The sequence below is a fragment of the Scomber japonicus genome, chromosome 11 (assembly GCF_027409825.1).
Source record: "Scomber japonicus isolate fScoJap1 chromosome 11, fScoJap1.pri, whole genome shotgun sequence".
Taxonomy (NCBI): domain Eukaryota; kingdom Metazoa; phylum Chordata; class Actinopteri; order Scombriformes; family Scombridae; genus Scomber; species Scomber japonicus.
Window position 1 is genome coordinate 20,625,288 of NC_070588.1, and position 21,253 is coordinate 20,646,540.

A 21,253-nucleotide genomic window follows, 5' to 3' on the forward strand; every position below is an offset into this window, starting at 1 on the left:
TTACATTACATATTTTTAATTAATTGAAATTACTTTGTAGAAATCTGTTTATAGAGTTTTTGTAATTTTTTTAAAGCCAAATTATATGGACCATGATTCAATTTATAAAAGCAATAAAAGGGGAAAACATCCAAGGAGGTGAATACATTTTCTAGGCACTGTAATTGACAGATTCTGCTGTCTGTAAGCCCAGCCACCTGCAGAAAACACCAAACTAGTGAAATGCCACAGAGTTATAAAACACCTAGAATAACACAATGTGGCCTTGTAGCCAGATGTCCCCAGTAAAGCATTGACCCTGTTGTACATTTTCAATTATATGCTATGAATTGTGAATGGCGGGAAAAAAAAGTAAAACCTTCCCCACACTGTGTTGAGAAAGCAATGAGTCAGCGAGCATTCCTCGAAGCTACGTTATTAGTGCAGAGCTGAGAAGTGAGTGTATTTCCTTTGCTCAGGAGCCAAAGTTTAACTGTCTCCTCACTGTTGTTTACTCAGGGCTGAGTGAGCAGCAGTAGGAATGTGTGTTGTGTGTACTCAGGGAGGGCTGCGTCAGGACACCGCCTACTGCAGCACACAGTTCAAACTCTGAGACTGTGTTGTCCTCACGGCACCATAATAATATGATAGAGGCTCAGATAAATATTTGGCTTTACGTATGTTGTTGACCAAATATTAGTCATATACACCATACGTCAGCATCATGTGTCAAAGTTGTCTAGCTGCCAGAATCTTATGTTATGCTCTGCATTTACATCTGCAAGAAAATTATGTTGTCTGAATGTTAGTGTGAAAGTGGTTCCATTCCGGGTCTTTTTCACACAGCCTGTGTATTTGTCTCGGGGTCTATGCAGACTGAAATGTTCCTACAACTGTTGGATGGATTGCCATAAAATCTGGTTCAGATATCCATGGTGCCCAGATGATGAACCCTAATAACCCTGATGATGCTCTGACTTTACTGTTGGCGCACCAGCAGCTTGACATTTTGTGAAATTTGGTTGACATTTGGTGAGATATCTTGACAATTCCCAGTTTGTCTCCAGGCTTGACATTCAGAGCACACCACCCACATTTCTCAGCTTCTATTAGTAAAGCTCTATCTCTCCTTGAAATTCATAAGACTAATTATCTGTGCACCTGCACTTTGCAGAGTCTTGGCAGTTTTATCTAAAGACTTATCATGTCAGTGGCATTTCTTCCAGTTGGTCCAACACTTTGGTCCAGACTGAATACGTCAACATCTATTGATATTTGTCACTTTGAGTAAAATGTCTCAACATATATATACATATATACAGTATGTGTATAACTCAATGTGCTTTACATAAAAACAATTGGAAGCATAAAAACATACAATACAAAGAAAATAAGAAGCTAGTCTAAAATAGAACATACAATATAAATGCAGCATAAAATAATGATTTGCATTGAAATAATTAAAATGACATAGAGTGCAAATGAAAGATTAAAATGTAAAGTGCTTTAAAAGAGCTCAATCATAAGCACATGAACAGAGAAGTGTTTTTAATCTGGATTTAAAAATGTTCACAGTTGGGGCTGATTTCAGTTCTGCTGGTAGTTTGTTCCAGTTGCAGCATAACAGCTAAAAGCTGCTTCACCATGTTTAGTTTGAACTCTGGGCTCAACTATCTGACCTGAGTCAGTAGATCTCAGAGCCCCACTGGGTTTATATTCTACTAACATGTCATTCATGTATTCTGGACCTAAACCATTCAGTGATTTGTAGACCAGTAGCAGAACTTCAAAATCTATTCTATAGCTGACTGGGAGCCAGTGTAAAGACTTTAGAACTGGAGTAATGTGCTCTGATCTCTTTGTTCTGGTTAAAACTCGAGCTGCAGCGTTCTGAATGAGCTACAGCTGTTTAATGCTTTTTTGTGGGAGTCAAGTCAGAAGACTGTTACAGTAATCAAGTCTATTGGAGATGAAATTATGAATCAGCTTCTCCTGGTCTGTTTGGGACATAAAACATGAATATGTTCTTAAGCTGATAGAAGGCTGTTTTGGTGATTAATTTCATATGACTGCTCGGGGTCAGATCTGAGTCTATCAGCACGCCAAGGTTTCGGACTTGGTCTTTAGTTTTTAGAGACAGTGTTTACTGACAGCAATCCTCTTCTCTTTATTGTCAAAAACAATTACCTCAGTTTTGTGCTGATTTAATTGAAGAAAAATTTGGTTTATCCAATTAGTTACTTGCTCTAAACAGTTACACAATGACTGTATTGGACTGTAGTCATCTGGGGATAGTGTACTAATTAGCTAACATGCTGACATTATATGATGAATCTGCTATACACCAGCATGTCCATATAGTCATAGTGAACATGTTTCATTACGTGCCACTGTAGTGCCACTACCATGGCTGTAGACTTCACTTGCTCCACTATTCACAGTGAGTTTTAGTCTTCTAAATATAAGGTATTTGTAAATCGTCATAATGTCTTCTATTAAATCCCTACCTCACATGTTAAAGGTATAATCACTGATGTCATGATGTGCCTTTTGCTGCAAAGATGATGTCTGCGGGTTCATTAGTGCTAATTCATGTAAAGTGAAGGCAAGATGTGAGAGAAGAAAAGGGATGAAAGGGATGATAATGAATAAGGACTGAAGGAGTGGGTTGGTGTGGGCCTGTGCAGATCCCTCCACTCCATTCAATTTTGATTTCCCAACTTCATTTACACAAGCGCTGGCAGAATCCTGTCCTTTCCTCAGTGCTTCATATAAGCCTGTATTAGTTTCTTCAGGGTTGGCTTTATTGATAGCATGGAAAGCTATTTTTGTACAAATCAACTTATTCACAGGAGTTAACTTGATCAGGCACTGCAACTAGATGATAATCTAGTTTGTGTGTGTGACTGATTCTCAGTCAGTCTGCGTGTATGTGTGTTTTCAGCATTCAAAGCACATAATTTCAAAGTACCTTGCAGCTGCATCAAAAAAAACTCATGGCCACTTAGCATTTTCACAGTGCAGCTTGGAGTGACATTTCCATTTTTTGGACCATTAATCTTAATTAAAGGCAGCTTATAGTTTAGATGGTAAAGGCATTAATTAAAGGGTTGGTGGTTTGATGAGTGACATACTGAATCCCCAACTGTTCATGATGATTGGGTTAGTGTTAGGTTGCATAGTTGGGAAAACAATATCCACAGCCATGATAGTGGCTTTGTGAGGCTGCTCGTTGATCTGCTGACAATATTGACCTGATGAAGGTGCTAAATGAAAAATTAACGGATCAACAACGTGATTACAGCTCATCTTGAGGGAGACATGAATGTGTTTGCTAAATTTCCTAGCAATAGTCTTTGAGGTATTTTTCAAAATCACAAACGTGAACCTCATGATGGCAGTAGATGAAAAACTCACTTATCAGTAGACTTAACATGTGCCTCTTCCAAATTTAAAGACAATATATCCAATAGCTGTTGAGATATTTCATTCTGGACCAAAGTTGTGGACCAACTGACCAACACTGCTTTACTGATAGGTATTAGTGTTGCTAAAAGTCTTTGGACAAAATTCTCTGCCAAATGAATGTAATATAGCTGTGTGCACTGGCATGCTGGTGTTCAGATAATTAGTCTTGTGGATTTCAGGGGGAGTTGAGCTTTGCTAATAGAAGCTGAGAAATGTGGGTGTTGTGCTCTGAATGTCAAGCTTGGAGACTAATTGGAAGGTTGGTGAGCGACTGTGTGCAGTTGTCAAATGTCTACCAATTACTTGTGTTTCCCCTTGCGATCCTGAAAATCATTGTCTTATTTTAATTAATGTGTTTTTCATTGGCTAAAAGAAAGGCACATTAACTGGGAATTTGACTACACCATTTGGATGTCAGTGTCTGCCATATTTTGTTGACTTTCCCTTTTATCTGTTTGACCTTGTCTAGGTTTCCTGTGAGTGGTCATCTGTGAGCTTTCCCGAGAAAAAGAAGATTGGCAGAGAAAACACAGGAGGGACGTCGGGAGCTTTTCAGAAACACACGTTCGGGCTATGCACATGTTAAAAGAACAACAACTCAAATTTTAACAGAACTTATCAGAAATAACAACACATCGCAGCATAATGTAGTTCTGACTGGCTTCCTCCATGCAACATCTTTGGTTGGCTGATTTAATTGGCCGGCTATAGACTAAAGGACCAATGGAGCAGGTCATGGAGGATCTAAACCTCTCCTATCTGCTGGAACATGAGAGAGAAATGATCCTGAAGGTGCTGCAGAAAGATGAGAAACTGAGGAAACGAGAGGAGAAGAGGATACGGTGAGGACTTCAGTATCAGTCATCATTATTTCTGTCTGTCTGTCTCTCACTTTTCTCATTATCCTTTGGTGTACTCCTGTTTCTTTCCCAAAGGAAGCTAAAGAATGAGTTGCTGGAGATCAGACGGAAAGGTTCCCGTCGACCTCAGGAGTCGGGGGACCGACAGTGTGCTCGCTGCACTAAGACTTTGGGCCTGATCTTTGACCGCGGAGAACTCTGTGAGGAGTGTGAGCTGCGTGTCTGCAGTGACTGCCGCGTTACAACTCCCAAGAGACGTCAATGGAAGTGTAACGTTTGTGCCAAGATCTCGTAAGTGTAATGCCTGCAGGGATGGTTTAGTGTTTAAAAGAGGAATGGAATACAGCTGGTTCGGATTAGATGGTTAATGACACCACATCTGTCTCCATTTGTCTGTGATGGCCTCAGGTGTTTCTGTGCTGTTAGCTTTCAAATTATTTAAAGGGAAAATCCATTCAAACCTCCTTATTGTCATCAAATCTCTCCACTGTTGTCCAAAAACTATTAAAAACACATCAGTGAGTCACACCATTGCAATGGGTGAAATGCTCTTTGGCACAGAAGAGTTTAGGCACATTACTTTGTTTTGAAACGACTCCAAAGGCTAATAACAGTGATCAATTTTTCATCCTCCGGAGAGTAATTCCCTGTAAGTATGAGCCACTGAGAGAAGTGGTTTGGTTTATAGAGCTTTGCTAGCTTGTTCTGGAACATATGACAACTTCTTGATTTTATGCTACATTGTAATTATTGATAGCTTTTGAATAAAGTCACAAGGTTGTGAAATGCAGCACAACAAGCTAGCAAAGCTCTGCAAACAGAACCACATTCCTGTGCATGTGCAGTGTTGTCTACTGTACAAGGAACTATTCTCCTAAAACTGAAAATGTGATCACTGTTATTAGTCTTTGGAGCCATTTCTAAACAAACTAAGGTGATCCTTGTCTTCTGAGGCAAATAACATGTCATCCAGTGCAGCATTGTGACTCATTGATAATATTTATTTAGTCTGGGTATACCCATGCTCTCATTCGAGCACCATTCTGAATATGTCATCATGTATCGTTGATATGATTGGCTGTAAGTTTGTCCAGTAGCGTACAGAAGCATTTGATCGACATTCGTTGATCCCGCCTCAAATACGAGGAAATGACGTTAGCCAGGCTAATGTTTATTCATTTTTGGGCAACAACTCATAATACTTATAAATATGATATTTGTTAGCAATACGAAAAATATAGAAAAGGAAGAAAACCACCAGACATATTCTTTTGACACTTTTTACCAATGTAATTTACACAGATAATAGATGAGATATTTCAGCTCTGCTACAATGGCAGTATTAGAGTAAAGCTTTGTCTGTTCCTTAGAAACAATTAGACATGACTTTCTTCTATGTTTCACTGTGCATGTTCAATCACAAGATATGCCAGTTCTCCACTCTCACTTGGCTGATAGAGGTGGATGATATGTTTTCAGGGAGCTGAAGGTTGTGACAGGAGAGTGGTTCCTGGAGGAGAGGTCCAAGCGCTTTGAGCAGAAAGTGCCAAGCAGTGACGTGGTTAAACAGACAATCATAAGCAGCCCACCAAGTGAGTATCACCACTAATGACAACTGTAAAGGTGTAATACCATAATGATCACTGTTCTGAAGGTTAGGTGGTGTATGATATATGATGTTTTTATTAATGGATTCTTAATGTTTTTGATCACAAGCCTTAGACAAAAAGTCTACAGAGAACTTGTCAGTCTCTTCTGAGCCAGAGAGACTCGACGCCCCAAAACCCAACAAAAGCGCAATACACAATGTTGTGGACGGCATAAGAAAGAAAGGGTAAGTCTCCCTTTATGTTCATGCTAACACATAGTTGTACTGAATTTTAAATGAATGACACCGCATGACAATGTGAAATATGCAGGATAGCAGACAGAAGACACTATAAAATCATCTCCAACCAAATTTGAAAGAAGTCTGCAGTGTGTTGAGTGCACACTGCAGCACAAAGGCACTGGAGAAGATCAAGTGGATGCTCATTTGATTTTATCAGAAACCATGAATACATTTTAAAATACATTTGATAGAGGAGCTAAGCAGTAATCGGATTCTGCATGCTATCACCACTCTTCATCTCGGCTGCACAGACACAATATAGATGAGGTGCAGTGCAGTTCTGATAAATAAATAACATGATGATGTTATGACTGAACTGTGTTATAAAAAATGAACTACGTACTTCAATTTCAAAATCCCAAGGAACTACAATTATTTAAGAAAAGTGGTGGCTGCTGACCCATAATATGACCCATAATTGAGTAAAAAACACGATCCATTTACATAATTTATTCATACACAATACTTTTAAAAATATTATTAAATGTGTCTTTTTTGCAGAATACATAAACAATGCATGCCTGCATACTGTGTACGATTCGATATGTTAAAATTCTGTCAATTTAGACAGTCATCTAAATGTATCTGAATCAAAATTCAAAAACAATGGTAACAGCCAATCATGGGGTTCATATTAAAGAACTTCGTCAGCCAAATAAGTGTAGTCTTAAAAGACAAAACAGAGATGATGTCCTTGTTTGTTGTTGAGAGTGGTTTCCATGATGACAGAGGAGAAAAGAACGTTTTCGGAAGCCCAGGTTTCATCAGTGTTACAAATATGCAGGTCAGGTGCCTCTCAAACTGCAATAAAAATGGGTTATTTATTATTTGAATCTGCATTAATGTTTAAAAAGTAAAGTTCTCATAAATTAGCTAGCAGACAGTGCTCACATTATAATGACCTAGTTTCAGTCTTATTCCATGCTCCAGTGCTAGATTTGGATTGGATGTTATGTAAACATCTGATTAGTTACCTTAAAGGGAGTCATCTGAGATTCTACTATTATTTAAGAGGATCTGAACTGAATAGTTGTGACACTGATGGTTTGTTGTCACTTCACTAAATGCAACCCTCTTCTGTCATCATTAGTTGAAGCATTTGCTTGATTTTTCTGATCAAAAAATCACATGGCCAATTGTCTTCTGTATTTCACAGAAATCTATTCAGATGCTTTTGGGATATTATGCTAACAAAGAAAAAATAAAGAATTAGTGTTAAAGTATGTATTATAGTTGGTTGTACCTGAAAAGAGTGTTTCCTCTGCAGGAGGCAAACTGTAGAACTGAGTCACTGAGGTCATCCTGATAAAGCAGGGTGCAGAGAGAGACAGTGTAATGACTCTATAATAGTGACTCTAATGTACAGTAGATAACAGACTCCCTCTGTGTGTGTATGTGTGTGTGTGTGTGTGTGTGTGTGTGTGTAGAAGGATGAAGATGGATAAAAAAGGCAGCAGGTCCACTTTGAAGCCAGAGAACGGCGTCGACAACATCAGTGCCAAATCAGATGGAGAAGCTCAGAGTGTAAAAAGTGTTCGCTCTGGTCAGAGTCCACGTTCAAACAGGTGTCCATCTACACTACCAATAAATATACAGTGAACCCTGAACCATGTGATCATGTTCATACAAATATTATAACATTTCAAAACACAAATTACCAAAGGCAGCACAAGATTGGAATATTCAAAAACAACTACTCCTCAATAGCTCAGTTTAGCTCCTTAAACTTTCATTCTTTCAGCATTGGTGCAAAATGAAACATGAATAGAGAAATAGCTTATATTCAGAGCATGAAAGCATTGAGCTTATAAATGGGTTTTATCTGTATGAAAAGTGAACACTTCAAGGCATCAGGGCTGTAACTGCAGTTTCAAAAGAATTCAAGTAATACAGTTATAAAGTAATTAAAAAAAGGTTGCATTGACATTTGTTAAGAGCTCAATCATGTGAAAAAGCATCTCTTTAAGGGATATTCATTAAAGGAGTGATTCAAGTGAATCTTGTGCATCAGGCTGGTAGCTTACCTTGAGTGTTACATGATGATGAAAGGTTTGAATTTATGTTATTTAATGTTGAAGGCAGGAGTTACTTGTAGTTGATGTTAAACTGTGTGTTGTGGTTGTCAGGGGCGATGCAGTGGCTTTGGAGTCTTCAGGGATGCCAACTGTACCCAACAACCTACGTTCCCAAACTCTGGACAGATCCTCCACTCCCAGCGACAACCGGAGGGTCAGGGTCAGCAACTGATACGCAAACACACACATGCAGAATTACATGGAGGGAAACCATCCATATTGAAGTTTTGTTTTAACAGCTTAGGTGTGTTCCTTTTGTGTTTGCATACAGCCTGATGGAGCAGAGAGCGTTGCCAGTTTACACTCCAGCGATAGCGAGAAGAAAGCTGCCACCCAACAGAGGAAGAATTCTGGCACTCCAACCATTTCTGTGTCCAGGGCCTCGATCTCTTCAGGTATGTCTGTTAAAACCCATATCTCCTGTTTCCAGTATTTATTTATTTTTTCTCCACGTGCCAATTAACACGACTGATCCTGAACTCCTGCTTTTGTCTAACAGTTTTACAGCTTGTATACAAACATTTTGATAACTGAGTCACAGTTAGAGGCAGCAATATCATATCAGGATGATGTTTAATAATGACCCTCTGACTATGACTGTGCATAAACACTCACCTATCATGTACAGGACAAAATGACTCCTTCAGCCATGGATCAGATGTCACGTTGTCACTGTCTACTGCTCTTCTTTATGTGTTTAACTCCCCCCCCCCCCTTTAAAGTATAATCTCCTCCATTTTGTCCCTCTCAGTGTCAGACGCTTTATCTCCTCTTGGAACAGCTGCTAAGTGTGTCAAGATTTTAAATTGGCTCCTATTAGTGCCATTAGCTGGAAAAGAGCAGCTGGGGCTTAAGGGAGTATCTGTTCACACTGATATTTAAGGCCATATATTCAGTAACATATACATTGATGAAGAAATCATATTGGTTTGTTATATTATATTTCCTGTTAAGACTTATAAGATCCACTTATCTATAGTTTTATTCATAAGCTTGTGCCTGATTAAGGTTGATATTGTCCCAGGAGGACTCAACAGATCCTCAGACTTTACTGCTGTTCACTGTTTCAAAATCTCAGACAAAAACTTATACTCACAGTCTCCCTCTGAGTCTTTTAAGTGCCTCATGAAAGCACAATTTTTACATTTCTGAGTTTCAAGTTTATCCCATATTATCTTTTATTCCTATAGGTTTTGCTTTTTTGTATATTTGAAAGAGCTCTTCAATATTTGGGTTATTATAATCATAGTTAATGAGAATTAGATGAGTATAGAGCAACCTGAGAGGTGATTTACTGTGAACTTAGCTACGGAGAATGGGAGCAGCTATGCTTGCTCCCCACAACATTCTAGAGTACACCTTCCAACTCCTCTAAAGCTTCATAATAAACCTGAAACTGCCCCACTCTGTAGCCACGTTAAGTTTCCATTCCTCCACCTTTCAAACCTGAGTTTTTCTTTTCTGATGTCTCCCCTTTCTCATCCCTTATTCTGTCTATAATGGTGTTGCTCCTTCTCGATTGATTCTCTATAAAATCCAGCTTTGAGATCACTTCATCAAGTGCTGTTCTTGAATTGTCAATTCCATTTTCGATTTCTTTCATTCTTTTTTCGATAGTCTCTTAATCCGTGCGCAGCTCATTGACCAAGCCCTCTGTGAATTGTAGGCTAGATTTTACATCTTTTTCACATCTTTAATGACTTCATTCAGCCTTTTTTTCCTCAAAAACGACCTTGACAAATGATTTGAAGTTCTCTTGCTGCTGTAGAATCAGTTCCTCATAAAAGTCCTTATGCTGATTTAGCATCTCTGACAGCATATTCATCATAACAACAGATTCATCCTCTGACAAGGATACTTTGGTGTTCCTACTGTAAGAATCATTTCTCTGAGCAGGATCATGTTCTAGTAGGCTTTCTACTTGGAGATCATTTGCCCATTTTGGGTTAGTTCCAGCTGAAATAAGCTGAAGTAAATAAGCATATTTCAAATTGTGTTGAACTCTTCCTCTTGATATAAATCGCTTTGAGTTGCATTTCTGGCATATCGTTATTATTATAATTATGGGCAGTAACTTTTCACACATTCATGATGTGCAGGAAACATAGTGATGACCATTAGTGTCTGCCCCCCATATGCACTGTACGCTTCTGATCCTCACTGTCTGCCTTCTGGTTCCTCACTCTTCAAACAGCATCTTTGAGACTACTTTTTTTTTTCTTTCTCCTCCGCTGCGCTCATCTCCCTGCCTGCACCAGATCACAGCCGCTCAGAGATGGACCTGTCAGCTCCTGGTTCTGAACCCAGTGATGACGCCTTTAGTCTCAGAAGCCGCTCAGTCCCTGGGCTCAACGAAACAGTAAGCGCTGTCAACCCCAGACCAACATCACATATTTGATTTCTGCAACATCCTCCCCACAGACCACAATCACAACAAAGACTCCTATGATTTTTCAGTTAATGTACCTTTGAAGTATACGTCTACTATACTGTATCAGGCTCGAAATCTGTAGGCGGATGAAATCAGTATGATGCATAAGATGCGGGACTGAATGTTAATTTCACCTCAGAGGCCACTTCAAAGAGCATGACAAGCATCTAAATGGCTGTAGGCTGAAAACAGGTAGAGGATCTGACGGCCAGTATAGCGTTGCTTTGTCTGCGTTCATTTGCATTCAGTGTTTCACAGACACACAGGCGCATAATGATGATTTCAAAACAAACCTGCTCGTTCATTGATGCTCACAAGTTTACTGGAAACCTGGTGCCATTGTGATTTTTTCACATGAAAAATTAGTAAATAGATTACCACACTCTGTCCTCATTTGTCTCATTGAGTTTAAGGAAGCTGGCTGTATCCACCCACACAGAGCCGCTCTGTAGAAAACTATACAAGTACAAAGATGCGTTGGCCAGCTTCCCAGATGCTGTCTCCCTTTTGATTAAATCTGAATGCTGTCCTTCGTAGGAGTTTTCTGATGAGGATGCGGAAGAAGACATCGATGCCCTCATGTCAGCCCACAGCCAGACTGCCAGCCGACGTCTCAGTGTTGCAGTGTCAACGGTAACACCCATGTTTAAGCACGTACAAACACATAAGTATCAGAAACAGATTCTAGGAAGTCCTGAATGTTCACATACAGTGCAAACACAATACATGCGTGTGTATACACAAACACACGCACATACACTCACCATCACCTGATGCGTGAGTCAGGTGTCTATGTTCTAGTATTGACTGTGTAAATATAGTGTGAGCTTACAGGCGAAGGGGCTGCTTGTGTCACGTACAATACACACGCTTCTGAAGGCTGCTGCATTTACATAAACTAACTTGACTTGTAGTGTTATAATGTAAGAAGCATGTTTTAATGTACAGTACATCAACAGATTATATGTTCTGTGTAAATTTGAAGAAAATTCAAGCATTGTCGTTTTAATCACAATACAGGAGTCAAGTCACCACACTGCCAAAACCAGTATTTTCTCATTTACCTTTATTTGTATGTAGTTATGTAGATAGGTTTTTTTTCTCCTGGTTTTGAGATATGTGATTTCTGCTGTCACTCAAAAACAATTTCAGTTCCTTTTTGATGTTCACAGGAATGAAAAACTACATTTGTGGGACTAATTATTTTTTATATTAGCGTTCAATTAACAGAACAAAGCGTAATGTGAAAGCTGCAGCTTGTAGATAATTATTACCTGAAGCTGCAGTTCCTCTCAGCTTGAGAAAGCATTTGAAGCATATTTCAGCTCCAGCTTGAGTTACAGCTGTACTGTTTGTGTGTACTCTCATCAGCGTGGCTTTCAGCCACAGCTGGAAGCTTTTATACCACTGTGCTGCACATCCAAAATTACTTGGTTACATTTTTACCCAGTTTGGGTAAACACCCATACCCATGTATTGTGTCTTGCACAAAACAAAGTGCAAAAATTATATTTAAAAGATACACAATTTTATAAATAACCAGTAACAAACTGTGTAACAAACATGTAACTCTACAGAGAGTAGAGCAGATTTTAACAAGCTTTAGTTTGTGCAAATAAACCAACAGTAAAATCAAAAAGTACCACTGAAACTGGGTCAAAACCAGCCCTCATCTTGAGTCGGTGCCGTATTGACTCAAATTGAGTCAAATCTAACCCAGTGATTTTTTACCTGCCCAGCACCAACAAAGTTAGTGACTAGCTTTTGAACACAGTGGAACATTTAGCAGCTAAAGAGCCAAATGCGAGCTAGAACAAGGTAATACTGGACTTAAATTCATCAGATGGGCACAGATATGATGCCAAGGTTGCTCTGCATCATTAGATCAAATGTATCTCTATTAAGTGAGAAAATATTAAATATGTATTGACACTTTTACACTTGACACAAACTCAGGACTTGAGCACAGTTTAGCTTATTTTCTATTAGACATCTTTACAACCAACTAGAAAATTCTCAGTCTGGCAGAAAATACAATTCTTCCAACGGCGTAAATAATTGGCTTATTTCATGACTCATACCGTGTTCATTGTTCTAGATATTTGTGTTGGTGTGTGAGCGTGAAATTCATGAACTGCATGGTAAAACAGGCGAGACAGACGTCCTGCCTGTCTGACATTTATCGTGTCATCTCATAAATGACTAACAACCGTCATTGAGCTGCTGTTGGCTGTATGAATGAAAGCATAAGGAGGCGATGAGGGACATTATGCAGATAGCAGAGTCTGATATAACCCTAACCCTAATCTGCTCTGCCCACTGTTACATAATTTACTTCATGGAGGGCTTTGAGTGAATATAATGAAAGCACAACTGAAGTAGTGTAAGTGCTATTTATTTAATAGTGCCGTTTCTATTATGTGTTCACTGTTTTACAACCTTTACTGTTTACTCACGCTAGCGGTGTGGCTGTAGAGATGGCAGTTTGGTCCAGAATGAAATGTCTCAACAACTATTGGATGGACTGGAGTACTGTTTAGACCTGCTCTATGGGAAAAGCACCCTAACTGTATGAATACATTTAAAAATAAATACATTTAGTACACACATTCATGTCCCCCTCATGATGCACTGTATCATCATCAGACTTTTCCTCTCATCAAAATTTAAATATATCTAATTTAGACAAAAAAACCTGTAGAACTAAATATCAGCTGAACTTTGTATTTTGTGCTGAATAGCAAATGTTATCTTGCTGATGCACTAAACTAAGATGGTGAACATAAACTATTAATAAAACTTTAAACCCCTTTATTTAGCATTTATAAACAATATAGAAATGTTTAATAAATGGATTATAACTTACTATAATGTATTTAAAAGACATATAGGGACACATTTCATACTGGTAGTGCGAATCAAGGAGGAACTGTTATTCTTTACGCATTTTGACTGTTGAAACGTGTGCGTGTGTGTGTCCAGTGAGCCTATGTTGATTTCACAGCCGATTCCAGATGAGTTATAGTCTCTGTGGTTTCAGCTGATAATCACCATGGTAACCATGTGTAATGTGGTTTCTGGCTGTGCTGCTGGAGACTGGGTTTCTGCTGCTCCTCCTCGGGGGCCGGGGGTCTGTGCTTTGGGGTCTGTCTCTTCCACTAACACATCAAGCAGCTCAGTTCTCTCTCTTTCCCTTGTTTCCTCTTTATCTTTTCCCTGCTTATCTCCATATCTCTGTAATGAATCGGCTGGTAGTCTTCCACTCCCTGCTCAGAGCGAAGGTGGGGTTACCTCAATGTCCCCGACTCGGACGCTGAGACTGTAAGTCTCCTCTTCTGCATTTGTGCATGCGTTCATATTCCCAGTAACAATGTAGAACAGTAAATGTGCAGCAGCAGTACCAAAGCACAAATATTACATACATGTTAATACATATGAATGAATAAATACTGATATATGCTTAATATATCACTTTATTCTCAATATAGAGTCATATTTAATGTATTGTGAGTGTGTGTATTTGTGCACATCCATACCATTTTAATAGTCAACTACCAGCTACATCTTTTTCTGAGTCTAAGCTCCTCACATTAAACTAGTTATTTTTCCCTGCAGGAAATAAATGAGGTAGACTTTACAGTAGAAGAAGCACAGTGAGGCTCAGTGCCGGCTTTGTGACTTCAGCACTTTCTGGACAGCAATATTATCATCAGAGGATTATACCAGTCATATCCTGCCGAGGGACACAACATGTCATGTTCGCCTGCCTCCCAAGACATTTTCCAGACACAATTATCTGCTGTTCTTGTAATGGATCTGAGTCTATTGTTCATGAAATAGGTTTTGCAGGTGCACAATATGAGGTAGTACAATGTAGTCTTTAAACTATCTAGTTTGCGGCACAGGAACTTTTGACAATCTGTGAAACACAGGAGGTACTCTGTTACTGATAATGATGGACACACAATCATTTATGTGTTGACCAAACAACAGGCAGCTGTCACTTCCTCACTGCAATTAAGTTTTTCACGTTATGTTATCTGTTTTCCTCTTGAGTTTCTGTTGATTTCCTCCTTCTTCTTATGATATGAAAAGAAAAGAAAAAACATACAATATTGAAACAAACTATAAGAATATAAATCCTACATAGAAATCAGTGTTATCAGAGTGCCTTTGCCTGACATTTTGATTTATGCATTTATAAAAAAAAAAAATGCATAATGCAATATTAGAAACATCACATTCTTTCAAATACCTTCCTTAACCCATCACACTTTTCTGAAAATGAAACACAGATAATACTTGTTCTTAGGAGCAATCTTCATGCAGAATTCTTGGATTTCGGTCCACAGTGCAAATGTTAAACTCAGTGACCTTTATTTATCAAAGGGAGCCACACAGAGAGCTACACTAGTACCCTCATCTCCCCTATGTTTCCATACCACTGAATCTTTTAAGTCTGTATAATGTCTACATAATATATATATATTATAGTCTATATAGTCTGTATAACCTACTGGGTAAAACTTGACTAATCTAAAGTTTGCCTATTGCCACAGATTGTATTCCATTCATCTTCATCAAAAGATACACATCGTACCTCATGTGTTGCTCTGTTTTTTTTCCTTACCTTTTCAACTCTCCTCTCCTGTTGTTATCTACCTCTGCATCTTGTCTTTGCCCTAACAGAGTAGTATAAACAGCATGATGAGCATGTACAGTGAGACTGGTGACTATGGCAACGCCAGGGTGAGCGGTGAGATCCTGCTTAACATCAGCTACAGCTACAAAACAGGCGCTCTCAATGTGCTGGTGAAAGAGTGTCACAACCTGGCGACAGGAGATGAGAGGAGGCAACGCACAGATGCGTAAGAGTGCATGCATGCGCAAGCACGTGCACACACACACACACACACACACAAAACAGAGTTACCTGGATAACTAGTTGGTTCAGGTTGTGTTTAGCCTGGATTAGTACAAATACTGGAAGAAGAGGGAAACAGTTAGCTCTGAAATAAAGAAGAAAAAACACCATCCAACAACAAAATTGTCTTATTTATCTTGTATCTTGGTGATTTAAGCTGGTAACTCCACAGTGACTTCAAGAATGCATACATTCACAATACCCTGCAGTTTTTGGACAGTATCACTCTCTAATACAGTACCATTTATAAGGGTTTATAAGCTGTAACAAATGGCTTTGATGCATTATAGATCAGTTATAAGCTAACAATAAAAAAACATTTTATTTGGCCTTCAAGTTTGCAGTTATAAATATTATTTAAATTAAATTAAATAAAGCCTTTTCAGCACCAAATAAACCAACAACAAAAGTTAGTAGGTCATCTGCAAATCGAGAAACAATAAAAGGGCTTCAATCTATCAAGCCTGCAGTTGTATGTCAATAAACTGTTAATATATAAATGGCTTCATGGTCCAGATGCTTCCCATTCTTCTCCACCAGGGAAGGGCTCAAAATGATTCTATAGAAATATGAAATGAACAACTAGCTAACAGGACAAAACAGGTGTCATATGTTGTCATCAACATTGTTCCTGTCAGTGCTTAATAACTTATGTCTAAAGCAATTTTGTAAATTATTTTACAGTATATGAATTATTTTTTAAGTGTACCTTATTAGAAAAGTGATAACTGACCTGCTTTTCCAGTTTTCTGTTAAAGATTTGCAGTTGCATTACGGTAATTGCCACTGTCATCCTTAATAATAACATTGATTGGTCAGCTGTCATATCTTCCTATCAGTGCTTTAATAATTTAATTTGGAAGATTATTATAGTGTATGTGTTTATGTAAGAAAAATTAAAAAGAAACCAAACATTGTTTTATTATTTCAGTATTGGTTGGGCAGTCATCTACTTTAATGAAGTAGGGGCAGCTAATGCGTTGTTGTTGAATGAGGACAAATGTCCATTGCTTTCAGTGGAGCTCGAGTGAGTCACTGTGTTTGTTTCATGGCAGATATGTGAAGACTTACCTGCTCCCTGATACATCACGACAAAGCAAGAGGAAGACGAGCATCAAAGCCAACACCATTAACCCTGTTTTCAGCGAGAATCTGAGGGTCAGCGGCTGCAAAACTCAATGAGCACAATTATTCTGTAAATTGAACAAATAGCTTCGAATTGAAATCTTCGTTATTAACTTTATGTTGGTTTTTTTCACCTGTGCAGTACGTGATCAGCCACTCGCAGCTGGAGACACGAACTCTGCAAGTCTCTGTGTGGCACCACGACCGATTTGGACACAACAGCTTCCTGGGAGAAGTGGAGCTGACATTTGACTCCTGGGAGTTTGATTCACAGATAGAGGAGTGGTATGCTCTGCAGCCCAAGGTAGGAACCAGTGAACCTGCATGTTCGCACTTTGTTGTCTTATCCTTTCTTTGTTTTCACAATGACAAAGTGTTTGAGAGGTTTGTGAATCATTTTTGTGCAGCTGGAGAGCAGTATTGATTCCACAATGCAGTACAAAGGAGAACTAACTGTCGTGTTGAAGTATATACCTGCCGAGAAGAACCTCACACTGCCGCTGGACCAAGTACAAGGTACATTCATAATAGTAATGACTATTGTAATTTATATAACGTTCTACATCACATTTTATTAAACTGTATATATTCTTATTTCAACTCTTAATGTAGACTGTATGTGAAATGGTTCTGTCCCAGTCTGGCTCCATCAGTCCACGAGATGCCCTCAGGCTTTTGTGCCTGTTAAGACTGGACTGAGTGGCAAGAAGGACAGATGAGAGGTTGCAGATTATATTTAAGGATCACTTGAGATACTGTTGATTGACTCTAATTGGAACTAGAGTGAACTGAAACACTAGTTATGTTTTTCAGAGCTGCAGTTTTCTTTTTGTTCAGTTTTATTGTTTCATGCAGTCCTAATATGCAAACCACTCCACTAGACAGGCTGATTTATTAATGTTTTTGTCAACAGCAATATATTTTAAGTTATGTTTGCCCAGGGTGCCTTATGCACTGATTTAAATTATATTTATGTAATTCCAAGACAGGTTAATGAATGGCCACTTATATATGATGACGATCGCGAACTTTGGCTTATGGATGGCGTTCTGTTTTGATTTGTCCATGGCCCTTAGCTCTATTGCCTTTTGTGTTTTTCCTTGTTTTCCCCAGCCTGCTCTGCACCTGCCCTGCTTAGTCTCTGTAGCCCAGCACTGCTCCTTGTGTCTTGCCAAGCCAATCACCTCTCAGCCTGACATTGTCTCTTGCAACCTGTTCCTTGATCTTTCAGTTCCATTTGTATTTACGTCCTGGTTTTCAGTTGGCTCGCACTCTGATAAAAAAAAATGAAGTTTAAATGTTTAGTTGCACAGAATACATTTGTGATGACTGCCACAAGTTAGCAAACTCATATTTATTCCTATAATTAAGTTATTCCTACTTCCATCTGACCAGAAAAAAAGTTGTGTATGCACTAGCCTTCTAGCCTTCATCTTCCTAAGCCTTCCTGACATTACTACTGAAAATTTCCCTGAATTGTATCTCCCACTAATGCAGCGTACTGCTGCTAAATGTCCATTTAGGAGTAGAAAAAGTCAAATTGCTGAGTCAATTTTTCAAAGTTCAAAATATTACTTATTGTGTTTAAAGCTGAATCCATGTGTATTGCTGACACATAAATTTAGCTTCTCTTTGTTAAAAATGCTTACTATCATAAGTATGTGCCCTGTCTCGTGCATGCTTGTCCCTGTACAAACAGTACAATGTGCTTGTGTGTCTGTGTGCATACATTTTTCATATGTGTAAATCTTCACCCCAGACTTGTTTGTATTAGTGTTACATAAAAAAAACCTGGACCTGTGAATTGAAGATTCTTAATTCTTTCACTCCATTTGCTTCCCTTCCCCTCAGTGAAGAAAGGGTTCCTGAAGAGCAAGAAGACGAGCAGCTTCACGCTGCCTAAAGGGGGCATGGTTGAGCTGTTAGTCAAAGGAGCCAAAAATTTAACCGCTGTCAAGTCTGGAGGCACTTCTGACTCTTTTGTTAAAGGGTGAGTGAGATGCTCCCTTTTTTCATAATATTTGCTGAAGCAGCCCGAGCATTGCACAGTAAATTTGTCTTCCTCTGCCCAGATACCTGCTCCCTGACAGCAACAAGTCAACCAAGCACAAGACAGCAGTGGAGCGGCGCACGGTGAATCCACAGTGGAACCACACCTTTACGTACTGTGGCCTGCAGCCAGGAGACCTCAACAATGTCTGCCTGGAGCTCACTGTGTGGGATAAGGAGGCTCTGGCCAGCAATGTGTTCCTGGGAGGAGTCAGGCTGGGAGCTGGCACAGGTGTGTGACTGTTTTACTGGAAAGAAAAGTACCTGGCTAGACTTTGATACTATGTAGACAAGACGCCTCCACTTTGAAATATGATGGTAAAACCTCCGAAATGTTCCACAGTTTTACATTGGCTAAGGAGCTTTACTTAGTCTTTGAGGAGGTGAATATACTTCTATACTTACAGGAAGTTGTGTTCGTGCTGGGCTATTCCTTTCAGTTGGCTAACTTTGTCTTACAGGATTTGGTGATTTTCCATATTTTTCGTAGTCAAGAAATATCATGTGCATAGCCAAACCAACAATGAAGTGATCTACTTACAAGTATCATGAGTGTATCTAAAGCCTGATATATCATATTTCTCTTTACCATAGACCTCCATTGTTGTCCAAAGATTTTTAAAAACACATCACTAACGCTGCTACACAAAAGCTACCGTAGTTTGCTTAGAAACAGCTCCTGAGAGTAATAACAGTAATCATATTCTCAGTTTCAGTAGAGTACTTCAGTGTAAGACAGACACCACTGCATACATATCACACCTCTTAACTTGATTTGACTACTTTACGAAATTAACACAAGCGGAAACATGATTGCTGTTTTTACTCTTTTGAGTCATTTCTAAACAGCGGGAGTCACTGATATACTAATACAAAGACAACAATTGAGGTCTAGAGTAGGAATACAATGTATGAGGCTTAATTGTTGGTTGGCCCTGGACATGACAATAAGAAACATTAATAAAATCACCATCTGTAACATTCAAAAGCCTGGAGAAGAGGGCAGGATGAAACAATTTATTCGTATTCATTCTAATTTCTCTAATATCATACAGGACATGTCAGATTAATAAATTATGTTGCAGACATGAAGGTCTGAAAATCTGAAAGCTATTCAAGTTGATTTTCATTTGTGTGAGAATGTAAATGCAACATTCTGAATCTGACTTATATCAATTTGTAGTGTCTCATAAGACTATAGTTGTATGCATAAAACAATAAAACATGCAGACTGACTTTAGATGACAGTTGAATCAGTATTGATTCAGTGTAAGTGACGAGAGCTTGGTTTCAATGCCAGACATATATGTAGATTCAATACTTCTGCCTGACGACATGTAAATGCAAAACCAGGGTTCCCTACTAGTTCTGACAAAGTAAGACAAATGTCAATGTGTTTGTCTCTCCCCTCAAGGCAAAAGTTACGGGAATGAGGTAGACTGGATGGACTCATACGGAGAGGAACAGCGACTGTGGCAACGCATGATCGAAAACCCAGAAGTCCCTCATGAGTGTACTCTGATGCTGCGATCCAGCATGCGCAAATGTAATACATGAGCCGGGCCGAAGCACAGAGAGAATAAAAGAGAAAAACAGAAGGAGAAGAGAAAAAATGAAGGTGTGACGAAAGAGATGGAGAACGGTGAAACGGTCAAGAGAAGCAACACAGCAGAGGGTCCAGGACTCAAACGACCGTCCCTTTCCTTTGTTCTTTCACCTGAGATGCTCTGTTTAGACTCCTTCTCCTGTCCAGAACAGCCAGTCATGCCTTACACACTCATCAATATGTGCCCCTCTGCCCTCGAAAGCATCTATTCTTGACTAAGCACTGCTGTTTACTGCTGTATATGAAAGACGTGTTGTATGTAACTTACCGTACCTACTGAAAGAGCACATGGTGTGAATCCTGATGTGTATGTCCACGTCTCTGTGATCCATGTAATTTCTGCATGTAGTCAGAGCAACAGAGACCATTTGTAAGGCATTAGATGAGATACTAATCAGTAACATACTGTAGAGATTTAGACATTCCCTTTATGAGCAACAAAGCTCCATCCTCGTCTGAAGCACACAATGAGACTGAGATTCATCCCCCTTGTGTTGTGTACAGAGGTGGATGGAGACTGATGCTAGTTCTACTGCCCTACTGAAGTAGTACTCTTACTTGACTATTATTACTGAAGTACAAATACAATAGACGCACTTTTGAGTAGTCATATGATTTATGGTCACTGCAAAAGGACCATTTTAGCGTACCTTTCCAATACCAATTCCCAGAATCCTCTCCAAAGTGGTGACCATCTGTTATTTATGTTCTGATCACTTTATGAGGGAAAAGATCATCAAAGCAAAATACTACTTAGTTAGTCTTGTGTTTCAAAAAGGCTCTGCTGCAACGATCATGGCAGAAAATCAACAGTTCCACAGCTCAAGATGACGTCTCGAAAGATA

At 39.0% G+C, this 21,253-nt stretch overlaps 1 protein-coding gene across 3 annotated transcripts in view; it reads left to right on the top strand.

Annotated features, from left to right (window-relative positions):
- Positions 1-20,979, top strand: part of sytl5 (synaptotagmin-like 5) — a 40,449-nt gene extending 19,470 nt beyond the window's left edge. For 2 of the 3 annotated variants that reach the window (XM_053329223.1, XM_053329224.1), the window contains exons 2-17: positions 3,917-4,289; positions 4,383-4,598; positions 5,787-5,899; positions 6,024-6,141; positions 7,626-7,763; positions 8,325-8,433; positions 8,545-8,668; positions 10,532-10,632; positions 11,242-11,337; positions 15,394-15,572; positions 16,684-16,786; positions 16,896-17,057; positions 17,161-17,269; positions 18,605-18,743; positions 18,826-19,034; positions 20,217-20,979. In XM_053329223.1, coding sequence (XP_053185198.1) covers positions 4,171-4,289; positions 4,383-4,598; positions 5,787-5,899; positions 6,024-6,141; positions 7,626-7,763; positions 8,325-8,433; positions 8,545-8,668; positions 10,532-10,632; positions 11,242-11,337; positions 15,394-15,572; positions 16,684-16,786; positions 16,896-17,057; positions 17,161-17,269; positions 18,605-18,743; positions 18,826-19,034; positions 20,217-20,359 — 2,178 coding nt within the window. In that variant the 5' untranslated portion in view covers positions 3,917-4,170 and the 3' untranslated portion in view covers positions 20,360-20,979. The remainder of the gene's footprint in view (positions 1-3,916; positions 4,290-4,382; positions 4,599-5,786; positions 5,900-6,023; positions 6,142-7,625; positions 7,764-8,324; positions 8,434-8,544; positions 8,669-10,531; positions 10,633-11,241; positions 11,338-15,393; positions 15,573-16,683; positions 16,787-16,895; positions 17,058-17,160; positions 17,270-18,604; positions 18,744-18,825; positions 19,035-20,216) is intronic. The other variant, XM_053329225.1, reaches the window with a different exon arrangement.
- The last annotated feature ends 274 nt before the right edge of the window (positions 20,980-21,253 follow it).